The 13218-nt window shown below is 41.1% G+C and overlaps 1 protein-coding gene across 1 annotated transcript in view; it reads left to right on the top strand.

The window, feature by feature from the left end:
* The window catches only part of LOC309621921 (uncharacterized protein), a gene marked incomplete at both ends in the record, with an annotated part of 36761 nt that overhangs the window by 5698 nt on the left and 17845 nt on the right, over positions 1–13218 (top strand). Inside the window, 3 exon segments of the mRNA XM_082409205.1 lie at positions 12230–12778; positions 12784–12949; positions 13007–13125. Coding sequence (XP_082265331.1) covers positions 12230–12778; positions 12784–12949; positions 13007–13125 — 834 coding nt within the window.

The following is a 13218-nucleotide window of genomic DNA, read 5'->3' as shown; positions in this document are numbered from 1 at the left end:
AGCAGGAGGGGCAAATGGAGTTAAACTGTTCAACCTCCATGGGATGGTTCCATGGAGGAGGCAGAGAGGGGGATGGGATCCTCGAAGAGCTGCTGAAGACCTTGCATTTTTTGCAGATCTCTTTAGAATGCTACTTGCATATTGTGCTCTCACTGAATGCACCTGGCTGAGCTATGGCACATTAGCACGGTAAACATTTGTCAGATTTGCCCTAGTCAGAAAATTTTCTATACCTGCCATCCTGCTTGGCACTTAAAAAAAAATTTTCTTTTTTTAAGCTCTCTATGATATAGGGATGATGGGTGAAGAAGGTAGGCTGCAGGGTAATATGTAGTATGTATGATCCCATTTTGATACAGTAAACAGAAAGTATTAAATGCATGCCTGTTTGTATGAGCAGTGAGTTTGCATGGTTATCTCAAGAGGGAGGGAATGGGACGGGTAGAGAAAGAGACTGACCACAGACTATTGTTTTACTTGTTACAAGAGGCATGTGTTGCCTTCATTTCTGATTAAACTTTTTGTGTCCAGATTATTGTAGGTTTACATGCAGTTGTAAGAAATAATAGTGCGATAGCTCCTGTGTGTCCTTTACCCAGTTTTCCCCAATGGTAACATCTTACAGAATCATAGTATACTGTCACAACCTGGGTATTGCCATTGACACAGTCAAGATAGAGAACATTTCCATCCCACAGGATCTCTCCTGATGCCATTTTATAGCCACTGCTGCTCCCCCACTCCCCACCAAATCATAGTGATCTGATAGTGCAGTGGATAAAGTTGCAATAAAGTTTTTGTGCAGATGATCAAGGGAAAATACCCCCTGGGGAAGATGGCCCATCTCCCACTCCCCCGGCCCTATCTGTCCCTGGCAACCTGTCATTTCAAGAATGTTATGTGGGACTTCCCTGGTGGCGCAGCGGTTAAGAATCTGCCTGCCATTGCAGGGGACATGGGTTTGATCCCTTGTCCGGGAAGATCCCACATGCCGCGGAGCAGCTAAGCCCATGCGCCACAACGACTGAGCCTGCGCTTTAGAGCCCGGGAGCCACAACTACTGAGCCCACGTGCCACAACTACTGAAGCCCGCGTGCCTAGAGCCCGTGCTCTGCAACAAGAGAAGCCACCGCAGCGAGAAGCCCGCACACTGCAACAAAGAGTAGCCCCCGCTCGCCGCAACTAGAGAAAGCCCACACGCAGCAACGAAGACCCAACGCAGCCAAAAATAAAATAAATTAACTAATTAATTAAAAAAAAAGAATGTTATGTGAATAAAATCATATAGTGTGTAACCTTTTTTTTTTTTTAAGTAAAAAAAATTTTTTTTTGGCTGCGCTGCCGGTTGTGCGATCTTAGTTCCCCGACCAAGGATTGAACCCAGCCCAGGTAGTGAAAGTGCTGAGTGCTAAACACTGGACCGCCAGGGAATTCCCAGTATGCAACCTTTTGGATTGGCCTTTTTCAATCAGTGTAATTCCCTGGAGAGTCATCCAAATTGCATGAATCAACAGTGCTCCTCTTTTTTAAAAAAAATATTTATTTATTTATTTATTTGGCTGTGCGGGTCTTTAGTTGCAGCATGCGGGATCTAGTTCCCTGACCAGGGATGGAACCTGGGCCCCCTGCATTGAGAGTGCAGAGTCTTAACCGCTGGAACACCAGAGAGGTCCCAGTGCCGCTTTCTTTTTAATTGCTGAGTAGTATTCCATGGTTTGGCTGTACTTCAGTTTGTTTAATCACTTGCCCATTGAAGAACATCTGAGTTTTTTTTCCCATTTCCTGACTATTACTGATAGAGATGCTGTGGACATTTGTGTACCTTTTTTTGTGCGAACATGCGTTCTCTGGGATAAATGCCGTAGGGTATGTGTTGCTTTTTTTGTTTTTTTTCCGGCTACGCTGTGCCACATGTGGGATCTTGGTTCCCCAATCAGGGATCGAGCCCGTGCCCCCTGCATTGGGAGCTTGGAGTCTTAACCACTGGACTGCCAGGGAAATTCCTGTATTGCTCCCCCCGCCCCACTTGATTGATTGATTGGTTGATTGGCTGTATTGGGTCTTAGTTGCGGCACGCGGGACCTTCGTTAAGGCATGTGGGATCTTTATTGTCGTTGCGGCGCACGGGCTCTTCGTTGCAGCATGAGAGCTTCTCTCTAGTTGTGGCGTGCGGGTTTTCTCTCTCTAGTTGTGGCACGTGGGCTCTGTAGTTGTGGCGTGCAGGCTCCAGAGCGCGTGGGCTCTGTAGTTTGCTGCACGTGGGCTACCTCATTGAGGTGTGCGAGCTCAGTAGTTTGGTGCGAGGGCTTAGTTGCCCCGCGGCATGTGGGATCTTAGTTCCCCGACCGGGAATCGAACCCGCGTCCCCTGCATTGCAGGACGGATTCTTTACCACTGAACCACCAGGGAAGTCCCTGTATTGCTTTTTTAAATTAAAAAAAAAAAAAAAGGAAAAGCAATTAGAGGTGAAACAACTAATTATATGATGGCCTTTCAAAGTACATATTCAAACCCTACATTCTTGGTGTACATAAGTTATTTATGTTGATTTGTGGTGTTTAGCTCTAGCAACAAGGCAATAATAATAACGCTGTAGTTTTCCTTGTTTCTTTCAACTGATGATCTGTGTATTTATTACAAATATTAATTAACACTCACAAGCTACCAGGAGGCAAGTAATGGTTAGCGCTGGTGTGGTTAACTCCTTTATAGATAGGGAGGTTGAGGCATGGGTATTGTGGAATTTGCCATGTTGAGGCATGGGTATTGTGGAATTTGCCTAAGGTTATATAGCACTGTGTTCTGACTCAGATTCATTCAGATTTATTCCTTCCCTTTCTGTCTCCTGAATTAACGCTTTGTAATTTTGACCTAGGTGTGAGGACACGAAAAGGGTTTTTTTCTGTATCTGAGGTTTAGTGCTTGTTTTATAGAAGCAATATAGTATAGTGGTTAGAGTAGGCACTTTAGCATCTGAGTTTTGTTTTTTTCTTAAGTCTTTAATGAATTTGTTACAATATTGCTTCTGTTTTATGTTTTGCACATGCCGGAAAGGTAATAGGCCTTGGCCCCTGGGCCTGGGCTTCGTCTCTTGTGCTGTCTCCTGTCCCTGTTGCCCCCGCGCGCTGGCCCGTCCGCGCTGTGCCAGGGGGTATTGGTCGTCTCGCGGCTCAGTTCACAGTAGCTGAAAGGGACTGTGTGTGATGGTCTCATTTCTGCCCATCGTTTTCAAAGGGAGGCTCTGGCCATTGCTCCTCGGGTAAAATGCAGAGGGAGTGCTTTTTAAGATGGGACTGTCAGTGTTGGGGACACTCCTTAATTACCAAAACGGAATCCCCTTCAGTTCCTCCAGCTGTGTTGTTTTGGCACAGAAGATGTGAGTAATAGGAACTGGAGCTAAGTTGGAGTGAAAAAACGCACCGGTCCCGCCGAATTTTCCATCGAAACAGTTGATTTGTGTTGTCTGTAGGAATTCTAAAGGGCGTACCGTTGCTTCCTAACCGGAGTCATTTGAGAGATCTACCTCTGTACGTTCAAATGATTAATTTTGAGACTTTGCTCATGTGTGCAGTAAACCCTTTAATTCCCTAAGACCTTCCTTTCCTCCATCTCCTACCCCATTAAGCCCGCTTCAGTTCATCTCCTGAATTTCTTTGGAATCTGTCAGCTCTCCCTCAACACCCTAATACTGAACTTGCCTGTGTGTTGCGATTAGGTCCTAACTAGTGTCCATATATCTTGTTTCCTTCCAATCCATTCTTCACACAAAAAACCTTCAAGGCAAGTTGGAACATTGCTCATAAACATCGCTCACAAACATTGTTTTGAGAATAGAAAACACAGTGTTTGTTGGCCTTTAAGACTCTGCGTGGTCTAGAATCCTCTCTGCTTCTCTAGCCCCATCTTGTGCCACTTGTGCCCTCACTTTCTATGCTTCAGATACACTGAATTAACCTTAGTTCTCACTCATCTGACAGAAGTCAGTTCAGATATTATTTTTCACTGTGATCCCTAGCATTAAGCAAGTTGATTATCACGTTTTGTATGAGGACTAAAACTAAACTGGGAAGTGGAAGAATTGAGTTTAAACTGTTTCAGTCAACACGCATGTATTAATGATACCTACATATTGAACACCGGGCTAGGTTTCATGAGGGATACAGAAGTTCTGGCCATCTCTGGTTTTGGATATCCCTTATTTGTTGAGACCTTTGCGTTGTTTGGTTGCCTTTTGTCTGTTTTCAAGATGGGAAAACAGGAACGAGGGAAGTATAGGTTATTACTAGGTGGGGTTGAACAAGTGGAGCAGCAAACTGCAAGGCAGAAAGAAGAGGGACGTACTATAGAGGGATATGATTTCCATTCTCAAGGCGCCTGCATCCTGTGCAGGGAGACAGCCTAACATAAAATGTGCCTAACAAAAAATATATTGACTTCTTACTAAAAATCTGCAGTTCATATAACCAAGGGGTTTATAACTTCTCCTTTAAAAGTGATATTCCTGGGACTTCCCTGGTGGTCCAGTGGTGAAGACTCTGCGCTTCCAATGCAGCAGGCGTGGGTTCAATTCCTGGTTGGGGAGCTAAGATCCCACATGCTGCGCAGCCAAAGAAATTTTTTTCAAAAGTTATACTCCTGTATTATTGAATTTAGTGGTTTAGATTTTGTTTTAATGTTAAGAAGATTTCAGTTTATTTACCAGGAACAAACAAAACATAATGTAAAAATAGTTTCCCAGAAACGATTTCCATCATTCTCTTCTTCCCTTTCTCCCGCAGACTGGTGTTTCATCTTTACAAGCTCTCTGTCTTTCCATAGGAAAGCTGTCTGGCTTGGAGGTTGCAATCCCAGGGAATTTTTCATCAGCGGGGAAGTCTCCATCACTACAGAGGGATCAAGGGAGAAGTCAGTCCCTGGTAAGTGAGATGCTCCCCCTAAACACCAACACAGCAGTCGTGTACCTTTTAAGGGGTTCAAGGGCAAGATGGGCAAGGCATTTCTACTAACTCTTCTTAAGGACCATGGACAGTGCCGTAAGCTACGAGGTAAGCGGTGACTGTTGTAATTCTTACTGGTGATCATTTCCTGTCACTGATTCTCGGCTTTCTTTGTATTTCATAGGACTGTTGTCAGTCCAATAGAAAATGAGTCTTATTTTTAAAAAACTGAAATGTTTTACAAAGCCTAGCATTCTCATATAGAGTCCTTTCAATTCTCCCCACTTTCCCAAGAGGCTATGAACGCTTCACACCATGAACTAGGAGAGGGGGTAGAGCCCTTTCTGATGAAATACATCAACAAAGACAGAGTCTTAGCCTGCTTGCTCTCTGGACAGGATCTCGGACTACAAGGTCTTCAATCCTGGTATAAATGAAGGAAGTGAGGACAGTTCAACTGGCACTCTCATAACAAGAGTTGTGAAACACCTTCCAAAGAGACTATAGCAGTAGATGAGGGAAGGGAGTGCTACAGTGTGGTAGTACAGGGGGAATGATCGGCTACAGCAGTGAAAAATGTGGTACCTATTGGTGTGCTCTCGGGGTTCTTGTACATGTAGCATAGATGACCTTTACAGTGGCCCTCTCACCTTCCCACCTGCATTAGGTGTTCTTTTTTTTTTAAATTTATGTTTATTTATTTATTTATTGTTTGAACTTATTTATTCTATGTGTTTATTTTTTTGGCTGCACTGGGTCTTCATTGCTGTGCACGGGCTTTCTCTAGTTGGCGGCTAGCGGGGGCTACTCTTGGTTGCGGTGTGCGGGCGTCTCATCGCGGTGGCGTCTATTGTTGCGGAGCATGCGCTCTAGGCGCGTGGGCTTCGGTAGTTGCGGCTCACGGGCTCTAGAATGCAGGCTCAGTAGTTGTGGCACATGGGCTTAGTTGCTCCACGGCATGTGGGATCTTCGCAGACCAGGGCTCGAACCCGTGTCCCCCGCATTGCATTGGCAGGTGGATTCTTAACCACTGCGCCACCAGGGAAGCCCTATTCTGTATACTTTTAAAATATTTTTTAAAATTTTACTTCTGAATCCACAGAGTTAAAAATCTTTTATTATTAAACCAAATAATATTTCTCTTTTAAAGGAGTCCTTTCTACCAAGTACCTGTATGTAAAGGTAAGACCGTGAACTGTGGGCTCTATGTAGACCGATCCATTTGATGTCAGAAGAGGTATAAAATACACTTTCACAGTTGGATTTCCTCTCCTGTGCTCTGCCACCAACATGAAAACAGCATACCCAGAGTAGCCTGGGTTTCAGTACAAGGCATGTGGAACAGACCCAAACCGTTTTTGCATCCTGATGCCAAACTCCAACTGACTCATAAGCCCATGAGTGAGGAAAGCAAATGTCTGTTGTTACGAAGCACTGAGATTTTCGAGGTTCTTATACAGTATCACGGTGGCAATAGGTAACTGACACATTAAAGGTGTTCTGTGTGATATTGATTAGACTATACATTTGGGGGGCATAATTTTATATCACAATAAAAATGTATAAGATATATAACCATCTCGGGTTTCCCTGATAGCGCAGTGGTTAAGAATCCGCCTGCCAATGCAGGGGACACGGGTGCCAGCCCTGGTCCGGGAAGATCCCCCATGCCGCGGAGCAACTAAGCCCATGTGCCACAACTACTGAGCCTGCGCTCTAGAGCCCGCGAGCCACAACTACTGAGCCCATGCACCGAAGCCCACGCGCCTAGAGCCCGTGCTCCACCACAAGAGAAGCCACCGCAATGAGAAGCCCGTGCACCGCAACGAAGAGTAGCCCCCGCTCGCCGCAACTAGAGAAAGGCTGCACGCAGCGATGAAGACCCAACACAGCCAAAAATAAAATAAATAAAAGTAAAAAAAAAAAAAAGAAAAGAAATATAACCATTTCAACATATAAATGTATTTATTCAAATTAAATTCAGTGCAATTTACATGTGGAACTAAGCAATTTTCTTTATACATTTAGGCATATTCCATTTATACCTACAGACAGGTAAACTTTTTGCACAAGTAGGAAAACTTAAAATATATTTTGAATAGATTTGTACAAACTGTTGAATACTTTAAAATTAGTAATTGAAAGTTCCCACCCTCATTTGGAGGTAGAATGGGAACTTAACTTTCCAGTTACTGGTCTGAAAAAGAAAATAACTTGCTATAATTTTGAATGTTATATAGTATAAGCACTATAAAAATATCACTGTCATGATAGCATAGGAACACTCTAAATGTAGACCTTATGGTAGAAATTGCTAGCTGTTCACCAAAACTCATTTCTTCTTCATCCTGGAAAGCACAGCTAAACTATTCCTAGTCAGTGGAAAGTGATGTGGGCCACACCTAGGCCTAGCCCATAAAAGCCTCCCAACATGTGCTCCTCCATGCTTTTCGTCCCTTCCAGTTGACTATGATGATGAATCCAAGGTTCCACGTTTTAAAGAAAGCAGAGTCACAGTCAACCTGGGTCCCTGCTCAACGTTTCTTGAGCAAGAAATAGACTGGTATTGTGTTTGCTATCTGTTCACTGTATCATGCAAAACAATAGTAAAAGAAACAATGCCAAATAGTTATCTACCTCCCTAAAATTGAACCTCTATAGTTTTTATGTTTTCATGAACTACTTGCATTCTTATGACAAGTATTATGAGTTGAAAATACGTCAGCCACAAGTAGCATGAGTTTCACATAGGTTGTTAACTTCACTAGAAATTGAAGTAAAAACATAATAAATTATATTCTCTTCATAGCTATGTAAATAAAAGATGTTTTAATCATGTACAACCTAATGCTTAAAATTAAAATTAGGTTTTCTAACTAGAAAGACCCAATCAAGAAATTTCTTAGTTAATGACACACAAAAGTTGGTAATGTGACCTAAAATTCTCTTACCATCTGTGCCATGAAGAACAGTAATCTGTTGGACTGAAGATGATGAAGCAAACTTGACAGGAACTTTGCCCAACTTCTGTGTACTGAGGTCTGGAATATCATGTCCACGATCTTCAGCATTAACAAAAATCTCAGATGAAAACATGGTTTTTCCTGGACTCTCTGTTGTTATCTGAGTGACTGCATCAGATGATAATTTTCCAGAGAAGGGAGAAAACGGGGTCTTAATCTCCTTTGGTGATCTGAACAAAAAAGAGAAAGCACACAGCAGGTCATATCCTTGGCTTATCAAATACTGTAATTTCTTTCCAAATGTGGCTTCAATATTTTTTGGAGACACATCCAACTCAAATGGTTAAGTTATTTCTGCAGTACCCTGTGCTTTTTTACATACTTATTACAGGGTGATCATGCATGAGTTTACTTTTACTTATTTTAAAATCTACTTTTATTTTGGATTTAGAATGCTATTATATAAGGAAAGGGTACTTTTCAGTTGAAGTGGAAAGATATCCATTAAAAAATAATTACTGGAAGTCCACTATAAATTAGGGGACTATGCTAAACGCATAGAGTGTACAAAAATAAAAAAGAAACAGAGCCTTTCCTCAAAAAGTTTATATGTCAGTGGGGGAACCAGAGGTTTTTAAGGTTGTAATTATGTATATAGATTATAAAGAATCCATATTAAAACATAATGGAGTAAATAAATGAGTGTATAAATAAATAAATAATAGGAGGGAGGGAGAAGACAAATCTTGCCAACAGAAGAATTCCATATGTAGGTAACCTCCCCCCCGCCCCCCCCCGGCATCCATCTCCTCCCCAAGGAGGTGGAGGTGAAGCTTAATCTTCCCCTTAAGTCCAGTCCTGGGCTGGCCTTAATGATTGAATTCCAGAGACAGTATAAAATGGGAGAAAAAGTAACTTTACAGTGGAGAAACCAAGCAAACACCATGTTATGCAAGTGATGATGTTTCACATCACCAGTGATGTCACGGAGACACTACATACTCTCTGTTATGATGTGATGAGACGGTTACTTCGCTTCTGCGGTATTCTTTGTCAAAACCTATAACTCCAGTCGAATCATGAGAAAAACATCAGCCAAACCCAGACTGAGAACAATTCTACAAAATATCAGACAAATATTCCTCAAGACTGTCAAAATCATGAAAAACAAGGAAGGAATGAGGAACTGTCATAGACCAGAGAAGACTAAGGAGACATGACAACTAACTAAGTGGAATGTGATATACTGGATTGGGTCCTAGAACAGAAAAAGGTCATTAACAGGAAAACTGGTGAAATCCAAAAAAAGTCTTAAGTTTAGTTAATAGTAATGTATAAATGTTGGCTTTTTAATTTTGAAAAATATACTATGGTAGTATAAGATGTTAGCAATAGGAAAAACTGGGAGAGAGGTAAAGGGAACTCTGTTTGTATCTTTTCTGCAGATTTGAAATTATTTGAAAATGAAAAAGGTCATTTTTAAAAAATGGAGTAATACTGTATTGTATTATATCACAGAAGAAGAAGACCTTTTAAAAGGTCTTTTAAATCTCTACCCTCTATATACTATTCACTAATTAAAAGGACAATTATGAGAAAAGAAAATAGGCCCATCTCCCTTATGTATACAGAAGCAAAAATCATACACAAAATGTTAGACAATCAAATGTAGAGTGTGTGAGTGAGTGAATGTGTGTGTGTGTGTGTGTGTGTGTGTGTGTGTGTGTGTGAATTCCTACCAAGTTGTTTTACTCCAGAAATGCAAGGTGAGTTAACATTCAAATATCAATAAATGTCATGCACCACATCCATAAAATAAAGGAGAAAATGTATATGATCATATCAGTATAGTCAGATAAAGCATTTGATAAAATTCAATAATTATGTATGATTAAAAACTCATAGCAAAGGGAAACTACAAAAAACTTTAGAGCCACCATCCTATTTATAGTGAAATGTGGAGAACGTCCACTGTAAGATTAGGAACAAAATAAGAATGCCAACTCTTACCTTTTCTATTCAACCTATTAGTAAAAGTATTAAATGGCATTAGCAGTAAGGCAGGAAAAAGAAATCAGAAATATAAGGCTAAGAAAGGAAGAAATCATACTGTCACTTTCCATAGTTGATATAATTAAGGATACAGAAAATCCAAAACCATCTACAGATAACTTATTAGAATATCAGTTAGTTTTTAGAAGAGTTGCCAGATAAGAGACCAAACATTAAAAAATTCCACTAACATTTTTCTGTGTCTGAAAAGTTATAAAATTAAAAACTAAAAAATATGCCATCTACATTATCATCAAAACATCATATACCTAATAATAAGTGTAATAAAAAATGTAAGAACCCTATTAGAATAGAAAACTATTGATATATCATAGAGAGAAATTAAAGGTGATCTAAATAGGATTTCTGCTTTGAGGCAGGATGTATAGGCATACCTCACTTTATTGCACTTCACTTTATTGTACCTTGCAGATAATGCTTTTTTTTTTTTTTTTTACAAATTGAAGGTTTGTGGCAACCCTGTGTCAAGCAGCTCTACTGGTGGTGCCATTTTTCCAACAGCATTTGCTCACTTCGTGTCTCTATGTCATGTTTTGGTAAGTCTCACAATATTTCAAACTTTTTCACTATTATACTTGTTACATGATCTGTGATCAGTGATCTTTGATGTTACTATTGCAAAAAGATTACAGCTTGCTGAAGGCTCAGATGATGGGTAGCATTCTTAAAGTCTACTTTCAAATTAAGATATGTACTTTTTTTAGACATAATGCTATTGCACACTTAATAGACTACAGTATAGCATAAACATAACTTTTACATGCACTGGGAAACCAAACAACTCGTGTGACTTGCTTTCTTATGATATTCTCCTTATTGTGGTGTCTGGGACCAAAGCCATATCTCCATAATAATATGCCTGCACTAGGTAGGCACAGGCCATCACTCCTGCTGCAACGAGCAAACAAACTTGAATAAAAGATCATCGAGCTAAGGAAGCAATCAAGAAACAATATCAACTAATATGCTAGAGAGGGACATTTAGAGATTTGGAGCAGGGGTTTGGTGTAGGGAGACATACTCCACTGGAAAAGAGAAATCACCATATCTTTTGATGAACTCATTTGCTGGCATGATGGAGTGAAATCTAGCAGAATGTCAAGCCGATTTCCCCCACAGGACATTTCCTTAGTGTCAGGGTGGTATAGGATGATGGGGGACTGAGCCAAGAAAGCAGAGTGAAATTTCCTGCACAGTCATGGCACTAACAAACCAAATCCCGCTAGATAAAGGGGCCTGTGACAATCATTAGGTCTCCTCTTCAAGACATTTGCCAGTTTTTGAACCTATATAAAGCAGGAAGCTAAATACCTAATGCCTGAGGGAGAGAACTTTCCAAAGTGAGGAATTAGAGACCTACCAGACTCACAGTAAAAACCCAGAAGTGCCATCCCCAAGAAGGGGGCTGAGTCAGAAAAAGTGAAGTCATCTGCAATGTTTCAGTGTTTATGAGACAAATTTTCACTGAGAAAGTGTAACGGCAACAAATACATAGCTGGTCTCTCCTTACATTTGCCATACTCTGAAGCTGTGAGAACTGAGAGCCTAAAGAGCTGAATTCAAACATCTGAAAGACTGAAGTCAATAACTGACTGTATTTATTGAAGAATCAAAGACCTGTCAGGCTCACAGCAAAAATCCAGGGAGGCCACAAATTAGGAAAAATCATAGGTAGGATGAGACAACTAAAGCTCCAACCCAGTTCTGACCTAGTAAAATTCCTGAAATGACTGAAATGATCAGCCACTCTGATTAACAGAGAAAAGGGTAAATCTTCTCTGGTGCAAAGTAATAGCATCTTCAGTCTCTATGAATTTTTTATTCACCACGTCCAGCACACAATCAAAAATTATGAAATTCCTGAAGCAGGAAAAAGTGACTAAAACTTAAGACAAAAAAAAAAAAAAAAAAAAAAAACCAAGAAAAATTGATTTAGAGGGAATTCAGATTCTGGAGTTAGCACAGAACTTTAAAATGACTATATTGAGAGTAAAAGATGGGGATTAATAGATTAAAATATGGAGAATCTCAACAGAAAATTGGAATCAATTTTAAAAAATCAAATACAGATAAATGAAAAATAAGAAAACTGATCCCCAGCAGACCTTAGGGAATACTAGAAGAAATTTTTTTGGGCTGAAGTAAAATGGCCCAACATAGAACAGAGCTGGGCTCTCGGTCCCATATTGAACTCGAGTTGGAAGAGGCGAGTCCGGTCTCAAAACGGAGGTAAAACCGCCGCCCGGTCGCCCCCAGCCCGACTCCGGCCGCCGCCGCCGCCGGGGGGAGGAGGGCCATGATCCAAAGGAACCAGAACAGTTGAGAAAACTGTTTATTGGTGGTCTGAGCTTTGAAACTACAGACGATAGCTTAAGAGAACATTTTGAGAAATGGGGCACACTTACAGATTGTGTGGTGATGAGAGACCCCCAGACAAACCGTTCCAGGGGCTTTGGTTTTGTGACTTACTCTTGGGTTGAAGAGGTGGATGCAGCAATGTGTGCTCGACCACACAAGGTTGATGGGCGTGTAGTGGAACCAAAGAGAGCTGTTTCTAGAGAGGATTCTGTAAAGCCTGGTGCCCGTCTAACAGTGAAGAAAATTTTTGTTGGTGGTATTAAAGAAGATACAGAAGAATGTAATTCGAGAGACTACTTTGAAAAGTATGGCAAGATTGAAACCATAGGAGTTATGGAAGACAGGCAGAGTGGAAAAAAGAGAGGATTTGCTTTTGTAACTTTTGATGATCATGATAGAGTTGATAAAATTGTTGTTCAGAAATACCACACTATTAATGGGCATAATTGTAAGTGAAAAAGGCCCTTTCTAAACAAGAAATGCAATCTGCTGGATCACAGAGAGGTCGTGGAGGTGGATCTGGCAACTTTATGGGTCGTGGAGGAAACTTTGGAGGTGGTGGAGGTAACTTTGGCCGTGGTGGAAACTTTGGTGGAAGAGGAGGCTATGGTGGTGGAGGTGGTGGCAGCAGAGGTAGTTATGGAGGAGGTGATGGTGGATAAAACGGATTTGGAGGCGACGGTGGTAACGATGGTGGTGGTCCTGGTTACAGTAGTAGAGGAGGCTATGGTGGTGGTGGACCAGGATATGGAAACCAAGATGGTGGATATGGTGGCGGTGGTGGAGGATATGATGCTTACAATGAAGGAGGAAATTTTGGAGGTAACTATGGTGGTGGTGGTGGGAGCTATAATGATTTTGGAAATTATAGTGGACAACAGCAATCA

This window comes from Balaenoptera borealis, assembly GCF_965194805.1.
Source record: "Balaenoptera borealis genome assembly, contig: HAP1_SCAFFOLD_1173, whole genome shotgun sequence".
Classification (NCBI taxonomy): domain Eukaryota; kingdom Metazoa; phylum Chordata; class Mammalia; order Artiodactyla; family Balaenopteridae; genus Balaenoptera; species Balaenoptera borealis.
The sequence above is the reverse complement of the archived record's forward strand: the minus strand, read 5'-3'. Positions and strand labels throughout refer to the sequence as shown.